Below are 22,931 nucleotides of genomic sequence, written 5' to 3' on the forward strand. Positions count from 1 at the left end.
TTAGAGGGCTAGATTGTAGATCTGGCTATTGTGCCAACTTAAACAAATATGAACCACCGTCCTCCATCCATGAAATCCTGATTGCCTCCCATATCGTAACTGTTCTGGTTGGTTATTTCATTGGTTAGGTGGGACTTATGGTAATGACGTTGGCTTATTGGTTTGCTTTGTAAAAGCTTTTCTCTCATTTGTGGAACTGGACTGTTTGATGGGCGTACACTGGTTTGCCCCCACTTTTCCCGTGTACCGCCCTTCAGATGAGAAAGTAAGCAGCCGTAGAGCCATCGTATCCTTTCTCGAATACAGAGTAATTTGACAACGCCTTCCGGAGGATAGTGTGAGCTGAAGTTGCCTTGCCGCAGTAGCTTCAGGTACGATGACTCCAAATATGTTTGAGTGAATGTGTTTTGTCTGATGATGAGGTTACATCGCGTTTATATATCCAACCAGTTAGCTAGCTAGCCACATTAGCACACCCTCGTTTTGTCATTTTGGGTCGAATAGATAGCCTGACTAGTCTAACTTGTCTTGTCTAGCCACATAACGCTACGTATCAGAACATATTAAGCTAACGGTTGGGTTTTATTCTACATATCTGGTTATAATTGTTATAATACGGTTTGTGTGTAAAGTAGCGACGAGGGTAGAATTAGCTAGCTAGCAGCTAGTTCCTTAGCTGACGTTGTTTCCCCTGATTACATTTAGTCTTTCTAATTTCTTTATCATATCATCACTGTTCTTATATTGTTCGCGGCCTTACCCCAGCTGTGTCACTTTAACACCAAATTAATGTTTCTTTTACTTATTTTTTTCTTTGACATATTCAAATACCTGTTAAATGTAATTGTAGGCTACATTAATACTACTAGCGAATCAAAGGTTGTCATGTTCCAACGGGTCCAGTACATTCTACTACAGTTTAGACTATCATATCAAGATGGAGATGATCACAATTAAGTACATGATATATCATATCATTCGCTATATTTAGAAAACGCTTGCACCACGCATCTTTTTTACGAAGTATCGATAGTTTGTGAGTGATTTAAATTCTGATGGCAAATACATTGCATATTATTGACTGAAACAAACCCTGTCTCAGAATGCGTATATCAGTGGTATACACTGCGGTTTTGTTTATTGAAAGGAGGGCATTTCAAGTAATATTCTGCTGTTCTTCTGAATGAAGGGTGTGGCCCAGCCTTCAGACGTGAAGTGGAAATGTCTCAATATGAACTTTGTCAGATTTCAGGACAGACTTGAAAGGTTGGTAGCTTATTGTTAGCTAAACAAACGTCTCTTATGTCCACCTCTACTGAAGTGCCTAATCACTGTGTGGTAGTGAATATTTGCTGACTTTACGTTTCAGGCAGTGCGGCTGTATGTCGCATCAACTCACTGTGCGTTATGATCATTAACTGTTTTATCAGGACAGAGACTGCTCAGGCCTCAGTGAAGTGTGAAATCCGCAAGGTACATGACATGTCATCATCCTTTCGAGTGCGTGAGATGATCACTTATGTTGTTTACTGGTGTGAGCCTTGTTGAAATAGAATAAGGAAGAGGCACTCCTCAAATTCCAACCTCATTACATAGGCTCTCTGTCGGATAGAGAGGGGGGGGGGGGGGGGGGAACAGCCTCCCGGTTGTAGCCTAGCTTGTCAACAGCTAGACTAGTTTTATTGTTTTAAGTGTTATGCAACAGCACACTCAAATGCTCCTTAGTCGAACTTATTAAGCAATCCCTTTAAAAAGTATAGGTAAAAATTGTATGTTACCAACATTACGTTTTTCTTTCTCATTCCCCCCCTCCACCTCCATCTGTTTTCCATCATTCTCTGTCCTTCCCCAACCACACTGGGAGTCCCGCATGCCAGGAGAGGAGAGAAAAAACGGAGGGGGGATGGAGGGAAAGAGAATCAGATGTACAAATGTCATAGAGAGAGGAAGATAATTACATAATAGAAGGAAAAAGAATAGGAGAGAAGAAGGAAGAAGGGGGGGGGGGGGGGTAAAGGGTGTGGGCGTCTGTCTCGTGGGATTGCAGAGTTAGGACATTCTAAGTATAGCCTGCACTCATGGGTCCTGTTCTGTAGTAAAGTAATGACTATTCTCAATATCTCCCCCTTTCAATTGTTCAGGCAGGACTGGAGAAGATTTAGGCCAACGCCTACCAGCTAACATCTTTGGACGCATGCTTGAAATGGAAGCGTGTCATTTTGTTATGGTGTAAACGGAGTCTGGTGGTGCCTGTCGTAGGACGTGTAGTTGTGTGAGACGAGTTGCAGTCTTTTTTGAAGAATCAAATTAAATCTCTCTTTTTTGCAAAGTGTAAGAGTCCTCACAACACCCTCTCCTCACTTTATACTGAGATTTAAGATTTAATGCCTTCATTTTTGCTTACCGTTAGCAAAAAAGCCTTTTATGGTGCCAGCTAACACGATGACTTCAGCCTGCAAAGGTGTGTGCTGATTAGTGAGTGTATGCGTTTGTTATGGGTGTGTCTGGACCAGTATAGCATACAAAGCGAATAAGAGTATCAGTCCACTGTTATTACTGGCCCGTGGCCATCTGTTGTGTTGGAGGATTAGCGGTTTGGAAAAGGAGAAAGGCATTGACCCGGCCATACATTTAGATACTCTTGTGTCTTAACCTCCATCCCCCACCATCCTTACTGTGTTTGAATTCTCTCATTACTCCTGTCAAGGCAATAGCATTACCAAATTCAGTGGATTTTAATTTAGTCAAGGCCTGGACCAGGTACTGGAAGTGTTCGACATTGCAAATAGAAATTCAATTGAGACCTTGTGACCGGATAAGGCCACTGCAGTAAGCTGAATCCACTGTCATGTTTGTGGAACCATCCCTGGACTGTTCTAGTCTTGAGGTTATGGAGCATTACTCTACTGAAGAACTCCTTTAGCAAATGCATTAATACTGCCATGAAACCATGCCCCCGATTGGCAATAATGTTCTGATATCCAGTGGCATTCAAACCTTTCTCCACTAGGGATGGGCATTCGACTAAATTGTCTTAATCGATCGTCGGGAGAATTAACGATCGATTTTCGATTAATCATTAACATTTTTATATTAAAATTCACTATTTATAGGCTATATTAAAATGCAGTGAAAATAGAAAAAACAGCGTGTTTCCGCATTGAGATCTGTGGCTATTACAAGAAAAACAACTATTTCTGTAACTCCTAGAGACAGCTAGAAGCCTGTGCTCAAACACAATTGACCCTCGTTTTTTCCCCGGCTAATTAACAAAGCTTCATAAAAACCTTTGCCCTCAACAATACTTAAGGGTAGCATATCCATCTCGATGGGCTTGCAGATCCGTTGGGTAATTTTCTCTGCTCGTTGTGCATCGCAGCTCCTCCGTGCTAGCACCGAGAGCAGGATGCGCCGCCACTGACCAGGGTCGGATGTACGTTCTTCAAGTGGTACATCATTTGAGTCGTGGAGGAGTTGTATTTATACTCAGCTTTGCAATGTTGGCAGTGAACAAAGTAATTTTTTAGTCAATATGGTCTCACGCTACACTTCGCCGTGAACTCTTCATGTTTACTTTTGAAATACATGGAAACTCGCCGGTAACTGAGTAGGCATATGTGGCATTTTGGTAAAATGTTTACTTGTTACCACATAGCGAAATCCATTGCATTCTTTCAAGACTCACACTACGCAACAGAACACGCATTAGTTTTATCGATGAACAAATAATGTCATTGACTAAATTCTTAATGATCGATAATCGATCGTCGATTAATTATGCCCATCCCTATTCTCCACGTTTGTTTAGGGGCCCATGTTAGCCCCTACAGCCCTAGCCTGGGAAACAGACGAATCGCAGCTCATGTTTATTTGCTCTGGTGAATGGTCTGGTCACCCTTTCATTCAAACAGATTTCCCCCCGACATGAAAAGTGACGGGCCAATCACAACCGTCAGAAGAAGTTTGATGTAACTTGTGACATTCATACTTGCAAATGTAACTTTGAATTTGGAAAGCATTGACCTTCATTACTATGGATTTGATCTGATTCTATTTGTCAGTCATTAATCAAATACGTCTAAAAGCGGAGGAACATTCAATAACACCATTATCATCCTTGTACATTTACTGCTTGCATGTTTTGAGAGTTTTTTCCCCCTTAGTATCATCAGTCTAGACGGAATGTGCCTCCACTACTCAGGACAGATTCCCTACTCTGATTTAGTTTGCAATAACGAGTCAGCGTAATTACCATTAGTATCATATTAGTACCATCAAGACTGACCTTTACATACTTATTTATGTTATCACCCATCAAGGTTGGGTTACGACCATTGGATTAGTGTGTTAGCATATTACTGTGGGTTTTATGACTGAGAGGGTGTAATGGAGGACGAGCAGATAGGAAACAACCCAGTGGATCAGAGTCCGGAGACGGCGGGCTGTGGAACAAAGACCCAGATCCTCAGGGGTTTGATCCAGCCTGGGTCTCGGCTGTGTGCTTGGAAGTTGTCGTCTTCCTGAAGGGGGAACCCTGTACAAGGCCCTGTCTGAGGTTGTGTGCACTGGTGCAGTTTTCCTCCCAGGTCTCTTTTTGGTTCCCCGTTCATCATTCCCTTAATCCAGACCAGTCCTGCCCTGCGGTACTGAAGCATTCCCATCGCATGATGCTCTCCAGCAGCCAACTTTGTTCCAACAGCCAACATCAACTTTGTTCACTGGGGGGGGGGGGGGGGGGGGGGGGGGGGGGGGGATTTGTGCTTGAAGTTCACTCACATTGGAAATATTCTCTGTGGCTGAAAGAGTCTAATTTTACAGCAAAATGCTTGAAGAAAAAGTGCCACAGAATACAACATAAAAAGAAAAAAACAAGCACTGTGTTTGTGTGTCCACAGAGTGGATATCATATGTTTTAATTACAGTTCAGGACCGGGTTAGGTCCCTTTGTCCTGCCTTCTGACAGGTGACACACTTAATCACACATGCGTCTGACGACTTGCTTTACGGAACATTGCTTCGATCCTGTTGGTAATCCTATTCATCTGTCTAGAGCTGTCAATTGAATTGCGCAAATATTTGTCAAACTCAATCTGTCTGCCACCTTCGAAACAGGCTCTGACCTCTGGTTTGCCTGAGAAAAGCCCTCTCTTGTCCCAGCTGTGGATGACTGTGTGAGTGTGTCCTATTTACAACCATAGCTGTGGCCTAAAGCCTCCACGTCTCAGACAGTAAAAAGGAAATCGTCTTGTCCTAAATACATGACATAGCAATCACGTTACGGACCAAAATGTAACGTGCTTGTCTCTCTTGTGTCCGTCTGTCCTGTGTGTGTGTCGGCAGCTGCCCCCCCCTGTCCGTGTACGCTGAGCCTGAGAGAGCGAGCCCTGCAGCTGCGTCTTCAGACGGGATCATGGCGCTGTCCTTCAAGAAAGACCTGGACAAGTACAAGGAGATCGACGAGGATGAGATCCTCAACAAGCTCTCAGAGGAGGAACTCAAACAGCTGGAGACGGCCCTAGAGGAGATGGATCCTGAGGTGGGGGCTGGAGGAGGTGGAGCAGGATGTGGAGGAGAGAAGGGGGAGGAGGAGGGATGGGGGAGGAAGAGGGATGGGGGAGGAAGAGGGATGGGGGAGGAAGAGGGATGGGGGAGGAAGAGGGATGGAGCAGGAGGGAGGAGGAGCGGGATGGTGGTAGACAGTTGGACATATGCCAGTGAATGAAGAGACAGCATTCAACCTCAAACTCAACCCTCTCCTGCTAAACGTTCACACGACCAAGTGTTCATTCGTGAGCAGTGTTTTAGACAGATGGAAGTCCTGTCCTGTCCAGGCGTCCCCTTCTGTCTCCCTCCTATTTGTTTTGCTTGGGTGAAAGTCATACCTCTGTTTTTTTCGAGAAGCAGTACTAAGTAATGAATGGTACGTCTCCCACCCCAGAATGCCCTCCTGCCAGCGAGTATGCGCCAGAAGGATCAGACCAACAAGGAAACAACCGGAAAGTTCAACAGAGAGCGCCTCCTCAACTACCTGGAGAAGGAGGCGCTGGAGTACAAAGACAGAGAGGACATCCTCCCCTTCACCGGCGAGAGAAAAGGTGTGTGTGTGCAGGTGTGTGCTCACCCAGCGAGCCGACAGTTGGGCAGTATGGTGGGAACAGGGTGTAGCTGTCAGCGCTCTCAGTTTGCGTATCATTGATGATAAGTATCAGTTGTGTGTTGTATTCTAGGTGAGGATTGGATTTCAGACTGAAAGAGGGAAGGGGGAGAGATATAGAGGGAGGGGGACGAGGCTACAGATGTCAAGCTGTTCACTTGTTCATTCAGCTTGGCTCTCAGTTACACACATTACATACAGCACTAGCACCTGTACAACGCTGGCACAGGCTGACCCTGTTATAAAGAAAATGATTTGGAGACTTCACATTCATCCAGCTGTTCGAAAGAGCATTTATCGGCCCGATTAATCGGCCGGCTGATAAATCGGTTGATATTTCCTTTGTGACGTGATGCAGAGTTTCCCATTAATTACCTAAATGTTGGCGGCCAGCCATAGTGTAATTTGTCCTGTGTCTCAATTTTGCTCTCAAAGTTTACCTGATTGATGCATTTAACTTAAAAATGTGCCAAATCTTCTTTTGGGGGAACAAGCCCCCAGACCCTCAAGGGTCAGAAGTTCACCTCCCCATAGTCTGACACAATCCTGGGAGAAACACCGTTGATGTGTCAAAAGGGGTTTAAAAAACAAATTCTGCTGTGATTCTTTTTGAAACACAGATGGGTGGAAATAGAGACCCGGTTCTAGAACTCGAGACATCTTAGTCCCGAGAGATACGAACACATTGAAGAGGATCTCTGGTCATGACACATTCTTTTCAGCAGGAATCTGGTAGCGTCTGTATATTTAAAAACTTGGGAAACACAAATCACAGTAGTGGTTTTGTGGAATGTAGCAGATAATTCATTTGTATTACTACTGGCCACTACTGATAAATAGTTTGAGCCACACTCCTCAACCGCTAATCCAGCCTTGGTTAGACTTGTGTAAACCTCTTCAGCACAGTAAGTTCTGCGGTGATAGAAAGTCAATTTCGTTAAGATAGGCGTTTTCAGTTCACACCAAGGTCAGATGAGTGTAGCTCCCATGGTATTCTGGGGTAAATTTGCGGTACAGTTGAAGATGAGTGTGTATATTTTATTTTGTCATCTGGTGTTACTCAATGGGCGAAGTTAGTTGAGGTCTACTAGGCTGTTTATACCATGGGTGAAGCTTGGCTGGCTGCTTACTCTGTCAGACCTAACTTGGGAGGGTTTAGGTTGGTTTTAGGTGCTGTTTTGTGGGCATAAGTGAAGCCCTCTGTAACATTGCTTGTAAAAAAAAGGAGACATAAATATGATTGGATAAACAGTGCCCGTTTGAAACTTTTCATTGGGTTAGGAGTTGCTGAAAGCCTCTGTTGTCATGGGCGTTGTCATGGCTCAACCCAGTGTTCTTTGTCTCGCTCCGGCTCTTTTTCTCAGTCATGCTTCTTTTCACTTTAAAGTTTCTAAATGTAGCCTTTACCTCGAGTGCTCTGCTTGTCCTCAGCTTGGATTTACACGTTCTTCTGTTTAAGGATGATCTGAACCACTCATGATCTGTCCAGCATTAAAAAAAAAAAAATTAAAAAAAAAACATTTGACACTATTTATTCTTTATTTTGCAACTTTCTTTATTCCCCTGACATGAAATGTGACTGTTATTCTGGGTAATTCCTAGGCAGTTTAGTCTTGAGGGATTTCCACAGGATGCAGGGTAATGGCTGTATTTACTGTTCACAAGCTTTACGGAAGTGCCAACGCTCTTAGAGAGGAGCACTGTTTGAGTGTTCTGGCTGACAGAGAGAGGGGGGGGGGGGAGGGTCAGAGGGGGAGAAAGAGGGGGAGAAAGAGGGGGTTGAAGAGAGACGGGAGAGAGAGGGGGTCAAAGGGGGAGAAAGAGGGGGATGAAGAGAGATGGGAGAGAGAGAGGAGCAGAGGAAGGGAGACAGAGGGGGATGGAGAGAGACGAGGGAGAGAGAGAGGTTCAGAGGAAGAGAGACAGAGAAAAGAGAAAGCAGTGGGACATACTGAGGGGACGGAAGTTGAGTAAAACAACTGAATATTTTCTCTGTGTGAGGCGGGTGGGGAACATCCAGTCTGAATTGGGGGTGGGGTTGGGGGCTATTAAGATTGGTTAAGGGTATGTGGAGACCAGGAAGAGAAGAAGGCGTGCTGCAAAGGAAGTTGCTGGTCTGCGGCCCAGCAGCACTGGTGTGGTTTCCACTCTATTCTTTATGCCACGACTTCCTTCAGTCTTTCCTCTCGCTGTGTGGGCTACCACAGCGATGCCCCCTGGGGTTGTCAGACTGAAACACAGGGACAGAGAGAGATTTGGACACATCGGGAGCTGTTGTGTCTTTTGAAACTTCAGGGGATTGGAAGGCAGAGTGACATGCTCAGATGGAGGAGGGAGAGAGGGGGGGAGAGAATGGGGAGACAGGGGGGGAGGAAGGGAGATAGAATAATCAGATGGAAGACTAGAAGGGGTCAACACAAGGCAGCAGATAAGTCAATCAATTATTCCCAAGAATCACTAGCAAATAGAGTTTGTACTGTGACAAAACGGTGCTGAGAAAAACCAAGCTAAGATGGCTAACTCTAGCTAACCTGTGCAAGATGTCAGTAGAAGCACTGCTTTATAAACACACATCCTGCGGCTGCTGTGTCTTACTACGTCTTTCTCTTTGCAGGTAAAGCATTTGTTCCCAAGCAGAAGACCTTGGAGATGCGCTCAGAGGAAGTCACAACCCTCGACCCGGAACTAGAGGAAGCCCTGTCCAGCGCCACAGACACAGAGCTGTGTGACCTAGCAGGTAAGGGGTGGGGGGGCCTCGGGTGTGGGGAGGGGGCATAAATGGAGAGAAAGGTAGCAGTGCAAGTCTTCAAACAGATCGTCTGTATTTCTAAAGCAGCCATAGTGACACCCACACCGGGTGTTTGGTGAGTGTGTCTCCTCCAACTGTCCTCTCTCTCCAGGGGCAGGAGAACACTAGCTCTTCTCACTCTCTGTGTTTCATTCCCATGGCTCTGGAGATGTGTGTGTGTGTGTGTGTGGAGCGTGAGAGAGCTTACTGTGCAGAAGGATAGCCTGTCTCCTGCTTTTGTCTCTCGAGGAAGCTTTTGTTCCCCAGCAGTGAATGACTAGTGGAGAGATGCGTCTGGTTGAGATTTCTGTGCATCCCTAATCCGTCCATCTCACACACAAACAAACACCTGACTCGTCTTCTCTGGGTGTGTGTGCTCTGGTTACAGCAATCCTCGGGGTACACACACTGGTGACCAGCACTCAGACCTACGATGGGACCAGCAGTAAAGAGGGATTCAACAGTGAGTGCACAACTCGAGTCGCTCGATGCAACATCTCTGAGGTATCTCCAGTGTTGTAACTGCTGGTTGTGGTTGAACGCCTTCCAGATGTGATCAAAGGAGAGAAGATGAACCCGGTGTTCGACGAGCCCCCCAACCCCACTAACGTGGAGGACACCCTGCAGAGGATAAAGAGCGACGACAGCTCTCTAACGGATGTTAACCTCAACAACATCAAGGTACGCAAACGCACACCTTTTCAGAACCGTTTGACTCTTGGGTCCAACAGCTGTGATATGACTCTTTCCTGTTTTTTTTTGTTTGTTTGTTTTTCTCTCCAGAACATTCCCATTCCCACACTGAAGGACTTTGCCAAGGCTATGGAAAACAACACTCACGTCAAGAAGTTTAGTCTGGCGGCCACCAGGAGTAACGACCCCATCGCTGTGGTGTGTTCTCTCTGTTCCGTTCTCTCTGTTCCATGCTCTCTGTTCCGTTGAGGTTATCTGGAACGTGGAGAGCCAGATGCTTTGTGTCGAAGGAAGGTTATCCCGACCAAGAGCTAACAGAATGTACCTCTTCCCCTCCAGGCTTTCAGTGAGATGTTGAGGAGGAACAAGACCTTGCGGTGTCTGAACCTCGAGTCCAACTTCATCACTGGAGCCGGCGTGCAGGCCTTAGTGGATGCTCTGAGAGATAACGACACACTCATAGAGATCAAGATAGACAACCAGGTAACACACACACACACCCCTCAAACACATTCACAAGCGTGCAGGCACATACCCATGCACAGACTGACCTCTGGGCAGATCTTGACCTGTGTCGTTTTTTTCCCCCTCTGTTTCAGAGGCAGCAGTTGGGTACAACGGTAGAGATGGAGATCGCTAAGATGTTAGAGGAGAACCATAGTGTGGTGAAGTTCGGCTACCATTTCACCCAGCAAGGACCACGATCTAGAGCCGCTGGAGCCATCACCAAGAACAACGATCTGGGTGAGACACGTTCTCCATGAAAGCTTTGCTCATCCTGTTCTCCAATCTGCAGGTCGTTTCTGTGTCAAATCCACTCAGCTTTGGGTGTTTTGTGTTGTTGTATTCCATATCTGTCTCTTCCTTTCTTCCCTTGACCCCACTCTCTGTCTGCTTCCATTCTGAAGCTGTGGCCTTCTTCTTCTGTTACACCGGCTGGTGGAGTGTTCAACCCGGGCTAGCTTTTCAACTCTCCACACTGGCCATGCGACTACCCAGCCAAGGCCTCAGATTCTATGTCTCTCTCTGTCTGTGTCTCTTTGACTCTGTCGCTCTCTTTCTCTGTCTCTCTCTCCCTCTGTCTCTCTGAGCTCCGAGGTTCCTCAGAACGTAGTATCACAGGTCGGATGCGTGTTTGGCGCTAGGTTTCCTTGGATGCACTTGAGTGGTGTTAACTCCCAACAGTTTTAATGTGTTCCTGCACTTGCACTAACTGCATTAGAATGGGTCTGAAGTGTGTGAAGTAGGTTCACATTGTTGTTTTTGACACAACTAACAGGATTGAGATGGTTGAGATGGTTGTGTGTTTCAAGGATTTCTCCCTTTTTACCCCCTTTCTCACTCATGCACTCTCTCCTGCAGTGCGCAAGAGGCGAGTAGAGGGGGACTTGTAAGGATGGAGCCGATCCTCTCTCAGCCAATCCTGTCGTCTCATCTCACCATGTGGAATACTTTCAGCCAATCCCCTGGTCTCATCTCACGTGTGGAACCTTAGTCTTGTGCCAAACCACGGAGCAAGGCGCCCTCAACCAGAACCAACATTTGAGAAGAAGGGAAATAACTGGAAATGCCCTCTCCCATACATTATTCTTATTATTATGATATTGTCATGTTACAATTACAACTGTAAACCTTTTGTTATTGTTATTTTTTGTCAGCTCATTTCAGCTGCTCTTTTTCTTTGAGCTTCTATACAACTATTCTTTTCCTTTTTCTTTTTTTTTTTTTCCTTATCTTATCTCTTTGTTTTTTTACTATGCTTTGAGCATGATGAACAGGACAAACATATGTGTACAGAACCAAGTAACCATTCACAGAAGGATACACATGTAACCGTGAACTAAACACTTAGTTTTTGCTATAACATCTACTGTAAAACATTTTTTTTAAAGGTTGTAGGGCCTTATGCTTCATATATGGCTAAATATAGAACTCTGTAGAACGAACAAGTCTTTTGTTTAACTTCCTGGGCTGGATAAATTAGGGCTGCTGCTCATGTCTGTCCACTGGTCTTTAGCATGACTTGCAGTGTTGCGGTTAGAGGTCAAACTAGTCTTGTTTAGCATTGGAGAGCACTATGAACTGTAAGGTAGTCCACTAATGTAGAGCCGTCTGTAGAGTATGCCATTTCTGAGTATGCAGCCTACTGACCTGGAATCTGACTAGGCAGCAACAGCATTGGAGGTGGACAACACAGTTCTAAGGGCTAGCTGTTGGCATAGAGATGACAGTTGGCCCAACTGGCTGTTAGCTTCTTGATGGCATGCAGCTTTGTCCAATGCTAAATCAGGTGCTGGTTTTAAAACTGGGGTGGCATGAAGGAAGATGCAGCACTGGCAGTCTGTTAGCTCTGTGGTATAGATATTAACACAATGTAGGAATGACACACTTAGCAGAAGTGCACACAATTTTCAAGTCTTAATACTTGTTTTTCTGTCAACTGCAGCTGTTATGATTTGGTTCAGACAGACTTTGGTTCTCCAACGGTTCATTTTCTTTATTATTGGTAAAAGGGATAACGTTTAAAAAAAAAAAATGGGGGGGTTGAGAGAGTGGATTCGTTCTTCGACTGCTCTCACGTTGAGGAAGTAGTGATCAGCTTAACCACTGGGCTTCTCTTGAACTGAACCATGCCAAAGACTAACATATGCAGCATTTGAGTATATATACTGAACATTTTAAGTTTAGTTCCTTTACATATTAAAGTAGTTCGCTGACAGACTTAAAGGAGAACACCAATGGGTTATTGGCACATTTCACGTGCACCGTGTCATCACTCTGTGTTGTGACGAGTATGTCTTTCCTTTCGGTGTGGCAGTTTAGGAAGATTTTCAGATAAATTGTTTATGGTTGGGAAAAGAAAAGGCAGGCACCAGTATGCACATTTTACTTTTGTGTACACATGCCCAAACTCCCTTCATGGATCACAAGAAATGAATTTAATGAGTTACCCACATCTGTTCCCAATTCAGAATTTAAAGACTAGTCTGACGTAGACAGACACACACTCAGTGCTCTGAAGCAGGGTCCATAATATTGGCATACAGTGTGCTCAACTGGATTTACTTTCTTGAACACTAGTTTGCTGCAGAGAGGCACAGTTGGACCAATAAGACTGTTACACTGTGTGTATAAGCACTCTGTAATAAGAACTATGTCGGCATACCTGGTGTAATATAGATCACGTCATGTTTTTATTACACGCCATTACATTCTGTTTAGATTACAAAAATAAAAAGCTAACTCGATAGTCTGGCTGAGCAAGGCTGTGGGGCTAACTGTATACTATCATGCTTTTTCTCTTAAATCCTCTTGTGATGTGTCGATATTCCGTTATGAAGCTTTCCTGGTGCGTAAAACCGCCAGAATTTTGCTCTGCTCTGATATTGTGGTCTTTTGATGTGTATTAATATTATAACTATGATAGAGGGCCATCTCAGAGTCTCACACACGGAAAAAGACCGCTAAATATTAGCCAGTGTTGAGAATTTTTGTACCATTCCGCTCCAGGTCTGAACTAAAGAAGAGGAAATAAGATGTACTGTTATTAAACCACAAAACTTGCTAAAGGCACTGTTAAATATAAGACGTCCTTGAATAATAAATGTTTTTGCATACTCGCTCCTGCCTCTTTACTCTGGACTGCGTTCTGGCCATGTTTGTAGTTCTTGGATTGATACTTGTAGTTTCCTGAAAAACCGATGTACATGAAGAGGAAGCAAATTGGGGTTTCATGTTGTGTTGTTGACGATGCAAAACCATTGACAGAAGATATAACAATACACTATCCTGTACTTAAAAAAGTCAATAAGGCTCCAACTTTGTATCATTCTATACTGATCATTACTCTTGCAAGGTTGTCTATTGTTACTGCAAAACTGGGTGTGTTCATACTTGGCCAGTTATCAAGTAACTAAACAAAAGGCACTGATAAGGCCAGGCCTTATGGTTAGAATTATTCTGCAGGTGTTGTGTGTTTATTTAACCAAATATATCTAGTTTCTGTTTAGGAGATGACGTAATGTTCCTTCCTTGTTACAGTGCCAGAGCTGCAGAGGCGAGCGCTGGTGTTACAAATGCTGCCTACGGCTTCTGAGCTGCGCTTCACTGCGGCCAGAGGGGAACTGAATGACTCATGCGTTGCCACTCCCTGAACAGTAAGAGGGTGACCAGCTCATACAGCACCATTGATGTCATCAGTGGCTTTATCGTCATGTTCTGGGACCTTTATTCGAGTAGAATAATTTAGTTGAACTGTTTCCTGTGGACTAGATTACCCTTCTAACATTGTTGGGTCGACTGCCAGTAGGAATGAGACAATCTCTGATCTTAGATTATTTAGAAAGTCTACCTACTCGTTGAACCAGATTTCACACAAAAACACCAGGCAATGAATGCAGCCGAAACGCTTAGAGATGTATTATGACTGACATCTGATAATTTGAGACGGAAGACTTGATCAGGCCTAGTTAATATAATAATGGAGCTACCTGTTCACTATCAGTGTTTTCAATATACATGAGACACATTTGTCATAATGGCAATACTTACTGCTTTTTCACAATTGTGGTGATTCACGTGCAACACTTGATTTAATACAATAGCCTACTATAGTGTAACTCCGTGGTAAGGTTTTTTAATATGTACCGCGCGCTAACCGATTGCGCCACCGGAGCAGATAACATTCAAGGTGAACCTGAATCCATATCAACGGATGACGTAATCACCCAGACATGTGGCTGCACGAACATGACTTCTTTTTGGATAACTGTGTTTATGTTTGAACCAAAACACAGTTAGCTGAACGAGTATGGAGGACCAAACCTGCCAAAATCAAAAATAAATGAATAAATAAATAAATGTATAAATAAATGTACTTATACATAAAAAAATGTAAATATATAAAAATAAATGTATGAAAAAATATTAATTACGTATTTATTTATTTACATGGCCATTTATTTCTGTATTTATTTATTTTTGTATTTATTTATTTCTGTGTACATTTATTTCTGTATTTATTTATTTATGTGTACATTTATTTCTGTATTTCCTTGTCCTTAAGCTAATGAGGTAAGCTGTCAATCAATGTATGTCACGGTGTCACCTTAACCCCATTGGTTGATTGGTATCAGAGTGCGAAGATGGACTTTCCATGCCTGGGGTTGCTATGAATACCTTAGTAAACAAAAGACTGCACACACGCAACAGATAGCCAGAGATTTGATAGTTTTGGCCAGCTAACCTTGCTAAAAAAGTGCTAGTCAAGATGTTTTACTTTTTTGCGTTGAGGCTCTGGATACCAATTTGTACCATTTAGCTGCATGCAGAGTCATAAAAAGAAAGAGTTGCATCAATTGATTGGCTTTACGTTCATGGTACTGCACTGTAGGATAGTTAGAACTAGAGCGAGCTAGCATGAGTTTCAAACACAGCAGCATCGTCGTTGTGGAACAGTTGTACTGCATTGTATGAAGGAGCTGTGCCAAGGTAAGAATGTGTAAGTTCTTGGCTCATTTTCTGGCATCTAGTACATTTAATATTTCAGTATCTTAAAGTGCCGAGATTTTTTGATGCTAGCTAGAAATGTAGAAGCCAGAACGTAGCAAAAACAATGTGCTACGAAGTGAGTGATGACCTGTTTATGTAATGTTAAGTGTAGCTTGCTAATTTAGTGCACTATTTATGTTTATTGAGAAACTAATGCCTACAAACAAGTTTGTGTGAGAGGAAAGCTGTATTTAATAATTAATTCATAAAGGTGGTCGCTTATTTGCACCAAAGTCTGGTAGTTAGTACGGTAAGAAATTGGATTATATTATACAGTATCAAGGAACCATCAAAGAACAGAGTACAACATGGTTAATCTATTCATAAAGTGAATGTTTACTAAGCAAACTATGAGTTAGAAACCATTGTAACATTCAGTCCATCATGAGTTAGAGACCATTGTAACATTCAGTCCATCATGTGATTATCATTACAGCTTACTGTCTGTTTATGTGTGTGTGTGTGTTGTGGTTATGGCCCTTGCAGTCTGGCATTGCTACTGAGGTTGATGTGAGCTGAAAAGGAGGCCCAGTGCCTTGGAGGTGGATGTCAGACCACTGGACGAACGAGCGCTGGATGGGAGACCACTAGTTGAAGGAGCGCTGGATGGGAGAACACTGGATTTTGGCAGGTTTGGTCCTCCATAAACGAGAGGTCACTAAGGTACGCGTTTAAATCGGAGTATTAGCCAGAGCCTAGTATAGAATAGTGTCAGAACTCGGAAAAAAACAAAGTGAACACGTCTTTGCATTGTGAGAGTTGTGATGGCAAAGCGGAGCAATACAACTATGCAATCGTGTAACTTAACATAAAAGTAAGTCTAACGAATGTGTTTTTCAGTGCAAAACTCATGCCCTCAAGCATAATCCAACTTTTAGAAAGTATAAATTGACACAAATATATCACAATCTTGAACGAGGGATTATCTTTACAGATGTGAAGTTAGAAAACTAAGTTGGGAGGAGGGGGGGGGGGGGGGGGTGTTGACCCATGTAGACTGTCTCAAACGTGGCTCAATAGCACCCTCCTGTGATTCCAGAAGCACAGGTTCATAAACATCCACAAGAGGTCAGTGGTAATATGGTTAAGAATGTAATTTTAAATTCTCCACAGTCCGTGGATGGAAACAGAAGAACAGGGTGATCCATGGGACCCTATCACTATCCAATCTTTTTATATGGCCACACACCCACACACATACACACACACACATAACCTTACGGTCACACTATTTTCAGGTCTACTGTCTGTCTCACGTTTTATTTCCAGCGTTCCACCTGTGGCTTGATGTTCTTTCTCTCCCTAGTATGGCACCAAGGTAAACAGCTGGGTTCAGGCCTTATGATCAACAGATAAATTATTTGAACAAAACACTAAACCATGGTCCTGAAGGCAAACCATGAGCCAGTCTGCTTGATAATAAAATAATAATAAACATCTTCTTACACAATGTATTATTAATGGGCCAAAGCTATTCTCCCTCTTTCTCTCTTTCTCTCTTCCACTCTCTCTCTCCCTCTCTTTCACTCTTTCGCTTCCACTCTCCACATCTTTTCCCCCCGTATGTAAATGTTCTTGTGGACAGCATTACCCAAAGCGAGTGTACCCTGATTAAATGAATAAATCATAAATTCATCATGAAACTATTCAACCACACAACCTGTTTTCTGCAGGACTCAATATTTGCTCATGGCCATGGAGAATACATTCAGAGGTTTTGTGTGTGTGTGTGTGTGTGTGTGCGCGCGGTGTGTGTGTGTAGTGTGTGTATGTCTTTGTAAACAGCACCTGTTAGTCTTTTTGTTCATCCTGTTTAATGAGGCTCCAAGATCTGACCCTTTAGACTCCAGCAAATGAACAGCAACCTTGCACTTCCATGAACATGATTCCAATCCCATCACTTGACCTTGTGTGAGCACTCCAGCTGTCTCAAACAAAACAGATGAACTTGTCACCTGCAATCTTCTCTCTACCCCCAGATAGATGAATCTAATAGAACATACCGGACTCATCATCAGTACATCCCCGTGTTGTCTTCTAGAAATGTACAGATGACATCTTTTAAACAATAACTCCCTTTGTTATCAGTTCACCATACACAAATAGATAGATAGATACAAACTTTATTGCCACACAACAATGTTGGTGGTATTCTTTTGTCATATGTAGCTCAGTCCAGTGAGGAGGGGGGAGATGGGGATAGGAAAACAAATAAAAATAGATACGGTCCAGGTCAGCTTTGGGAGTTGAGGAGTCTGATAGCAGAGGGGAAGAAGCTGTTATTGAGGTGCGTCGTTCCAACTCGCATAGATCTGTAGCGTATTCCTGAAGGCAGAAGTTCAAAAGAGTAATGGCTTGGATGGGAGGAGTCTCTGATTATGTTCTTGGCACAATTTAAGCTACGCTCAGCATACAAGGAGAGGACTGATGAAAGGTCATAACCAATCATGTAGGAGGCTTTGGTGACCACTCTCTCCAGTTTTATCTTTGTGCGACTGTCAGAACTTCCACACCAGACAGATATTGATGTGTGATGACACTTTCTATGATGGCTTAATAGAAGAGCACCAAAAGATGTTTGTTGACATGAAACCTTTTCAATTGTCTGAGGAAATACAGTATTTGTTGGGCTATTTTAATAAGGTGGGAGGTGTTGATATCCCTTTTCAAATTTTGGCTGATGTAAGAGCCCAGAAATTCAAAGGACTCTGTAAGGGTTATGGGCTGGTCAAATATATTTACAAAGGCTTTGGTGTTAGGCCTCCTTCTCAAGTCCACAACTCTTTCCTTAGTTTTTGAGGCGTTAAGATGGAGCTTGTTCTACAGCCCAGTTCACCTCCTTGATGTAATGAGACTCATCCTCATCTCTGATTGGACCGATATAAATAAATACACAGCAGATATGTTAATGACCCTCTTAATGGACATTGGCTTATGTTATATGGGTTAGGTTCATGTTATCACATGAGGATGTAACAGCAGCCGAATTGCTCAAGTTGCTGGACACATCTACGGGAACAGTCATAGCATGGCGCAGAATGTTCCAACTCATGCCTATATACAGTTGATCTGACATTCTTTAAAACTGACTTCGGTTTACTGTGATCATGATAATAGTAATATTAATGATCAAGGTTTCTGTGTAATCAGCTAAACGTTTTAAAAACAATCCAGAAGTAGAAAGCAGCGGCCAATGGAGTCACGGGGGCCTGCAGAATGTTTAGGCTCAATGTGAATGAGTTCCACCCCCTCCATACTCCCTGTCCCCTGTAGCCTGATGGTATTCCGTAAACACACACACCACAAGAGTGGAATGAACATGACAGGAACACGTACCACTTCTTACAAGCAAGTTCTTAATGGACACGTGCTTGCCGACATTTATTATTTAAATTTACATAAATTACTAGACTATAATATTTTAGATTATTTATTTTTTAATCATTATGGCTATTTATAGTACTCTTAGGGTCGCTCCCAAGGAGTGTGCATTACAATATCCTACTGTTCATATTGACTCAATAGAATAGTGCAGGCTCTCCTCCCAGGGCTACTGTCACAACAAGCCTGGGTGGGCCAACGGAGCACGCTGGTCTGCGTATCCAATTGCATTGCTTCAAATACGTAGGCTACATTGCGTTTTACGTTGCTGCGTCGGCTAACCGCGGTAGTCAGTCTGTGACAAAATAGCGAACTGAGGGTTTGTTGTGTGCTGAAACAATGCGACATATATCTAGAACTGACATGTATCATCAAATTAGACATGGGAATCTCCCTGCAGCATGAGTGATAGCGTGGTTTTTGCGATATCAAAGTTATCAGTCGAGCATCTAAACAGAGCGCCAGACTCTATTTGGAAGAGAAGATGGCGGAGTTCTCGCCTGTTTTGCAGATGAGGGATGGAGGAGGAAGGTTTGGCCAACCTATATTCCCGCGGTCCAGGTCTGGTTCCGAGTCGGAGAGCGAGCTGTCTCAGAGCCTGGCCCGGACAAAGATCAGGTCGTATGGAAGCACCGCCAGCGTTACGGCCTCTCTGGGGGAGAAATTCATAGAGCATCGGGTTACAGACAGTGATACCTTGCAAGGTATTGCTCTTAAATACGGTGTAACGGTAAGATTTTCAAAATGAAGTTACCTATACTTAATCTGGTATTCGTGGAAAAACATACTTGCATTTTGATAACTGTCCATCCATGGCTTATTAAGCAATTAAAGCATACGTCATAACATCAGATAAGGGATCACCTATTTGCAACGCTGTCATATCTGCGATTTCATGCAGTCTGACCTGCTGTCAGGGCAAGTGTTGAGTGTTCATCGTCTACTGAGACTTTAGCCTACTCTACAGTAGGCCCAAGTTTCAATTTAAAAACAATTTGTGCTATTAAAGCTTCAATGTGGAATCAGGAAGTGGTTTAGAGTTGCTTTGCTGTTTCACTAAAACATAGCTTTGAAAGAATATAGCGTTGTATAAGCCACACTATTACTACAACTGATGTTGTGGTCACTGTAGAGTGGAGCTGCATAGAAGTCTTAATTCAGTTGGCATCTCATTCTCTGGTAATAATGACAGGACATGGGTGGGGTACTTGGCTTTAACCACAGCTCATAAAAAACACTCTCCTCAACTGCTCCTGACAGTGTCCATACCTCTCCACTACCTTCTACAACTGCCTCTGGCATAACATGTATTGTCATTTTAATAATGTCGCCGACTGAAGGTTGTGTTATCATGTTTTCCTACTGCCGTTCCAACAGATGGAGCAGATCAAGAGGGCCAACAAGCTCTTCAGTAACGACTGCATCTTCCTGAGGAACAGTCTCAACATCCCAGTTGTCTCGGAGAAATCCTCCATTTTTAACGGACTTTCCTTGGAGTCTCCCGACGGAGAAGGGGGGCCTAACTCTTTGGACCAAGACCCCTCCAGTACGATGCAAGACATAGAGGTTCCATCCCCACCCGACTCTCCACCCCCAGAGAACTCTAAAAAAAAAACTCTGTCTCAGCCCGAGGAACTGTCGGCCAAAGATTTCCTACACAGACTGGACTTGCAAATCAAACAGTCAAAGCAGGCAGCGCGGAGACTCAAAGAGGAGGAAGTGAGGTGAGAGATTCAGCTTGATGTTAGCCAATCACACTAGCTAAAGGATGGGTTTAGCACAATGATAGCCAGTCACACTCAGTCAAGGAGGGGAAAACATGGTAGACGAGTCTGTGAGTCTTTTTCCATAAAAAAAAAAAACCCTGAATCCAATCATGTTCATAACGTGTGTGTGTGAGAGAGAGTGAATCATTCCTTCCATACACTTTTTGACCTGTTGCAAAGGATGCACATTTCTTTTGCCAATGTTCCTCTCTCATTATCTAAGTGGGTAATACCCTATTATGCAGAGTCATGCAGTCTAGCAGCCACATTTCTGAGTGCTGTGAATTGCATGCCATGTGGGTGTGTGTATGTGTGTAGAAAAACCAATGAATGTGTGCGTACACAAAACAAATGTGATCAGAGCCATGCCTCAGCACGTCTCCCTGCCTAGTGGGCACATTCCAATGTGGAATATTCTAGGTATAGGTCTAAGATGCTAGGAAGTCCACTTCCTGATCCAGCACTTGCCTTCTTGGTAGAGCCTCAAAGGCTCCCAGTGCCCAATCAGTAGCAAGCTGGTCAGTCAGTGCTGAGTCACAGCGCTGACAGACTCCCTGTCTGTCCCCCTTCCCTCAGACGTTCTCACAGCAGTCCGCTCTGAGTAGAGGTTAAAGACACAGCCTGTGTGTTTTAGCCAAGACACACTGACCCACTGCTGAATTGTCACAAGCCTGGTGACTTTTCTGTGTGGCTTGAGACGAAGTTTCCTGGATTAGAATTTCTAACTGTTTCTTTAGTATGTAGAGCGGGTCACGTTGACCTGTTTCGCTTCTTAGGCGCAGTATCTATTAGATCTTATAAAAAAATGATATTACACTCTAAGGTTATGGTCTCCATAATCACCATGTCACATAATTATAGTCAATACATTGTGGTGCCCATGCTCAGAGCTGCTCTTGTTATTCCAAGACAAGCATTCTCTTTTGCCCCAGATAAGTTTTTGATTAATTGGTATGGCATCACAGGACAGCAGCTGCCGTCTGTGTTTACCAAACATCTCCACAGCAGCCCTACAGTGTGTACCCATGGCTCAGAGTCAAACCACACTGAAATAAGGTGTGTTTGCTCAAACAACGGCACACTCCACTGTTTCCAGTAAGAGGCCAGGGCAAACACAAACTCTCTTTCCAGCCTCCAGATAGACTTCAGAGAGATAAGGGGAAATATCAACAGCCGGCACACGTAGCCTTTTCAAAAGGTAGAGATGAAACAAGTCTGACAGGGATGGATGTGTGTCCCCTGAGATGGAGAGGTTTGGGGGATGATTCCTGGGCTCCAGTCCTGTGGAGCAGCCCAGCCAGCACACTGAGCCAGGGGAACAGGGCTCGATCCGCAGCTTCTCATCCCTCTCCTCTTCCCAGTCTTACCGCACTGACATCCCTCCCCCCATTAACTCTGGTTCCGTTCTCTTCTTCAACAACAAAGCTTTGATTGACGGGATCTGTCTCTCAGTTCCTCTTCTCCTCCATTTCCTTCTTCCCGTTCTCTCTCCTTCTTTCTTTCTTTTCATTTTGGTCAGGTCTATTAATAGGCTAGCGAGTTGATGGATCACGCTGCAGAGCTCATTCACCTGTGCTGCCCCTCAAACAGCTCCCTCTCTCCATGGCTGTGTCATTTCAAGCAAGCAGAATTTCTGTTGAAGAGGGAGACATGAAAGAACAGACAAGAGAGGAGGCCAGGTTGTTGAAATTTGTCTCCGGAACAGATCAGTCAGTCAGCTGAGACCAGAAGAGACCGGAACACTGTGTACTACTGTTACCTGCCTGGGCCTCATTCATTATTCACACGGGGCTATCTAGGTTCTACGGTGGCACATATTCCATATGCAATTAACCAGCAGGGGTGTGGATGGGTGTGTGGATGCTGATTTAATCAATGTTTCCGTCTAGAATTTCAAATGTGTAAACTGTTGTGTTTTGTTTTTTCCAGGGACAGTGATGAAGAGTACACAGCCCCGGTCTCAGCATACCAGGAGATCTAAACGAATGAGTCCTTATCTGTTTATCTAACGTCCTGACACACACACACACACACACACTGCTTTTACCAAACCAATCGAACTGATGGGGTGTCATCTTTTGCCTTTTCTGTTATAGTTATGGACTATTGTTACTATGGTTTTGTACTGCTAGCATACAGTAAGAGGGTCGTTTGGACAACATGTACCCATTCACCCGTAACATGCTTCTGAGGCGGCTGAACAGAACACCTCTGCTGTGATTAATGCGTTTAACCAGACACACACTGCACCAACCAATGTAAGGAGGATTAGCAAGATAAACTAGCTGTTACCTTTCCGATTATGTAAATCCTTCCCTAGAATAGAATCAGAAACATATCCACTACTCCTTCTGTGTTTACTTCCGGTGAGAAGCTGTGGATGGAGTTGAGCCTTTTTATTCTGCAATATATATATATATATTCTGTTACTCTGTTTACAGACTAGCAGATTTTATTTGGGAGCAGAAGGGATGCCTCTTTTTGAAGTGTGAATGTAATGTTATTTTTGTGTGTGGAAAACTGTAAACCAAGGCTGTTTTTAATGTGCTTTTGTTCTGTTGATTTTTGAGGAAGAATAAATAGATGCTAAAACATGTTT

The 22,931-nt window shown here is 43.7% G+C and overlaps 2 protein-coding genes across 3 annotated transcripts; both read left to right on the forward strand.

Moving 5' to 3' along the window:
• The first annotated feature begins 190 nt into the window (after positions 1 to 190).
• tmod2 (tropomodulin 2) lies at positions 191 to 13,255 on the forward strand. Of its 2 annotated transcripts, XM_047041713.1 has the most exons (11): positions 191 to 371; positions 1,190 to 1,266; positions 5,341 to 5,536; positions 5,939 to 6,095; positions 8,769 to 8,891; positions 9,331 to 9,405; positions 9,493 to 9,623; positions 9,726 to 9,833; positions 9,975 to 10,118; positions 10,235 to 10,379; positions 10,998 to 13,255. In XM_047041713.1, exons 2-11 carry the CDS (start codon positions 1,232 to 1,234, stop codon positions 11,027 to 11,029), a joined length of 1,146 nt encoding a protein of 381 aa, XP_046897669.1. In that variant the 5' UTR covers positions 191 to 371; positions 1,190 to 1,231; the 3' UTR covers positions 11,030 to 13,255. The 2 variants fall into 2 exon arrangements, with proteins under 2 accessions (XP_046897669.1, XP_046897670.1); XM_047041714.1 differs by lacking the exon at positions 1,190 to 1,266.
• Positions 13,256 to 16,206: 2,951 nt separating this feature from the next.
• On the forward strand, positions 16,207 to 22,926 carry lysmd2 (LysM, putative peptidoglycan-binding, domain containing 2). Its single transcript, XM_047042674.1, has 3 exons — positions 16,207 to 19,296; positions 19,944 to 20,290; positions 22,262 to 22,926. Exons 1-3 carry the CDS (start codon positions 19,051 to 19,053, stop codon positions 22,311 to 22,313), a joined length of 645 nt encoding a protein of 214 aa, XP_046898630.1. The 5' UTR covers positions 16,207 to 19,050; the 3' UTR covers positions 22,314 to 22,926.
• The last annotated feature ends 5 nt before the right edge of the window (positions 22,927 to 22,931 follow it).

Source organism: Hypomesus transpacificus, chromosome 19 (assembly GCF_021917145.1).
Source record: "Hypomesus transpacificus isolate Combined female chromosome 19, fHypTra1, whole genome shotgun sequence".
NCBI classification, from domain to species: Eukaryota; Metazoa; Chordata; class Actinopteri; order Osmeriformes; family Osmeridae; genus Hypomesus; species Hypomesus transpacificus.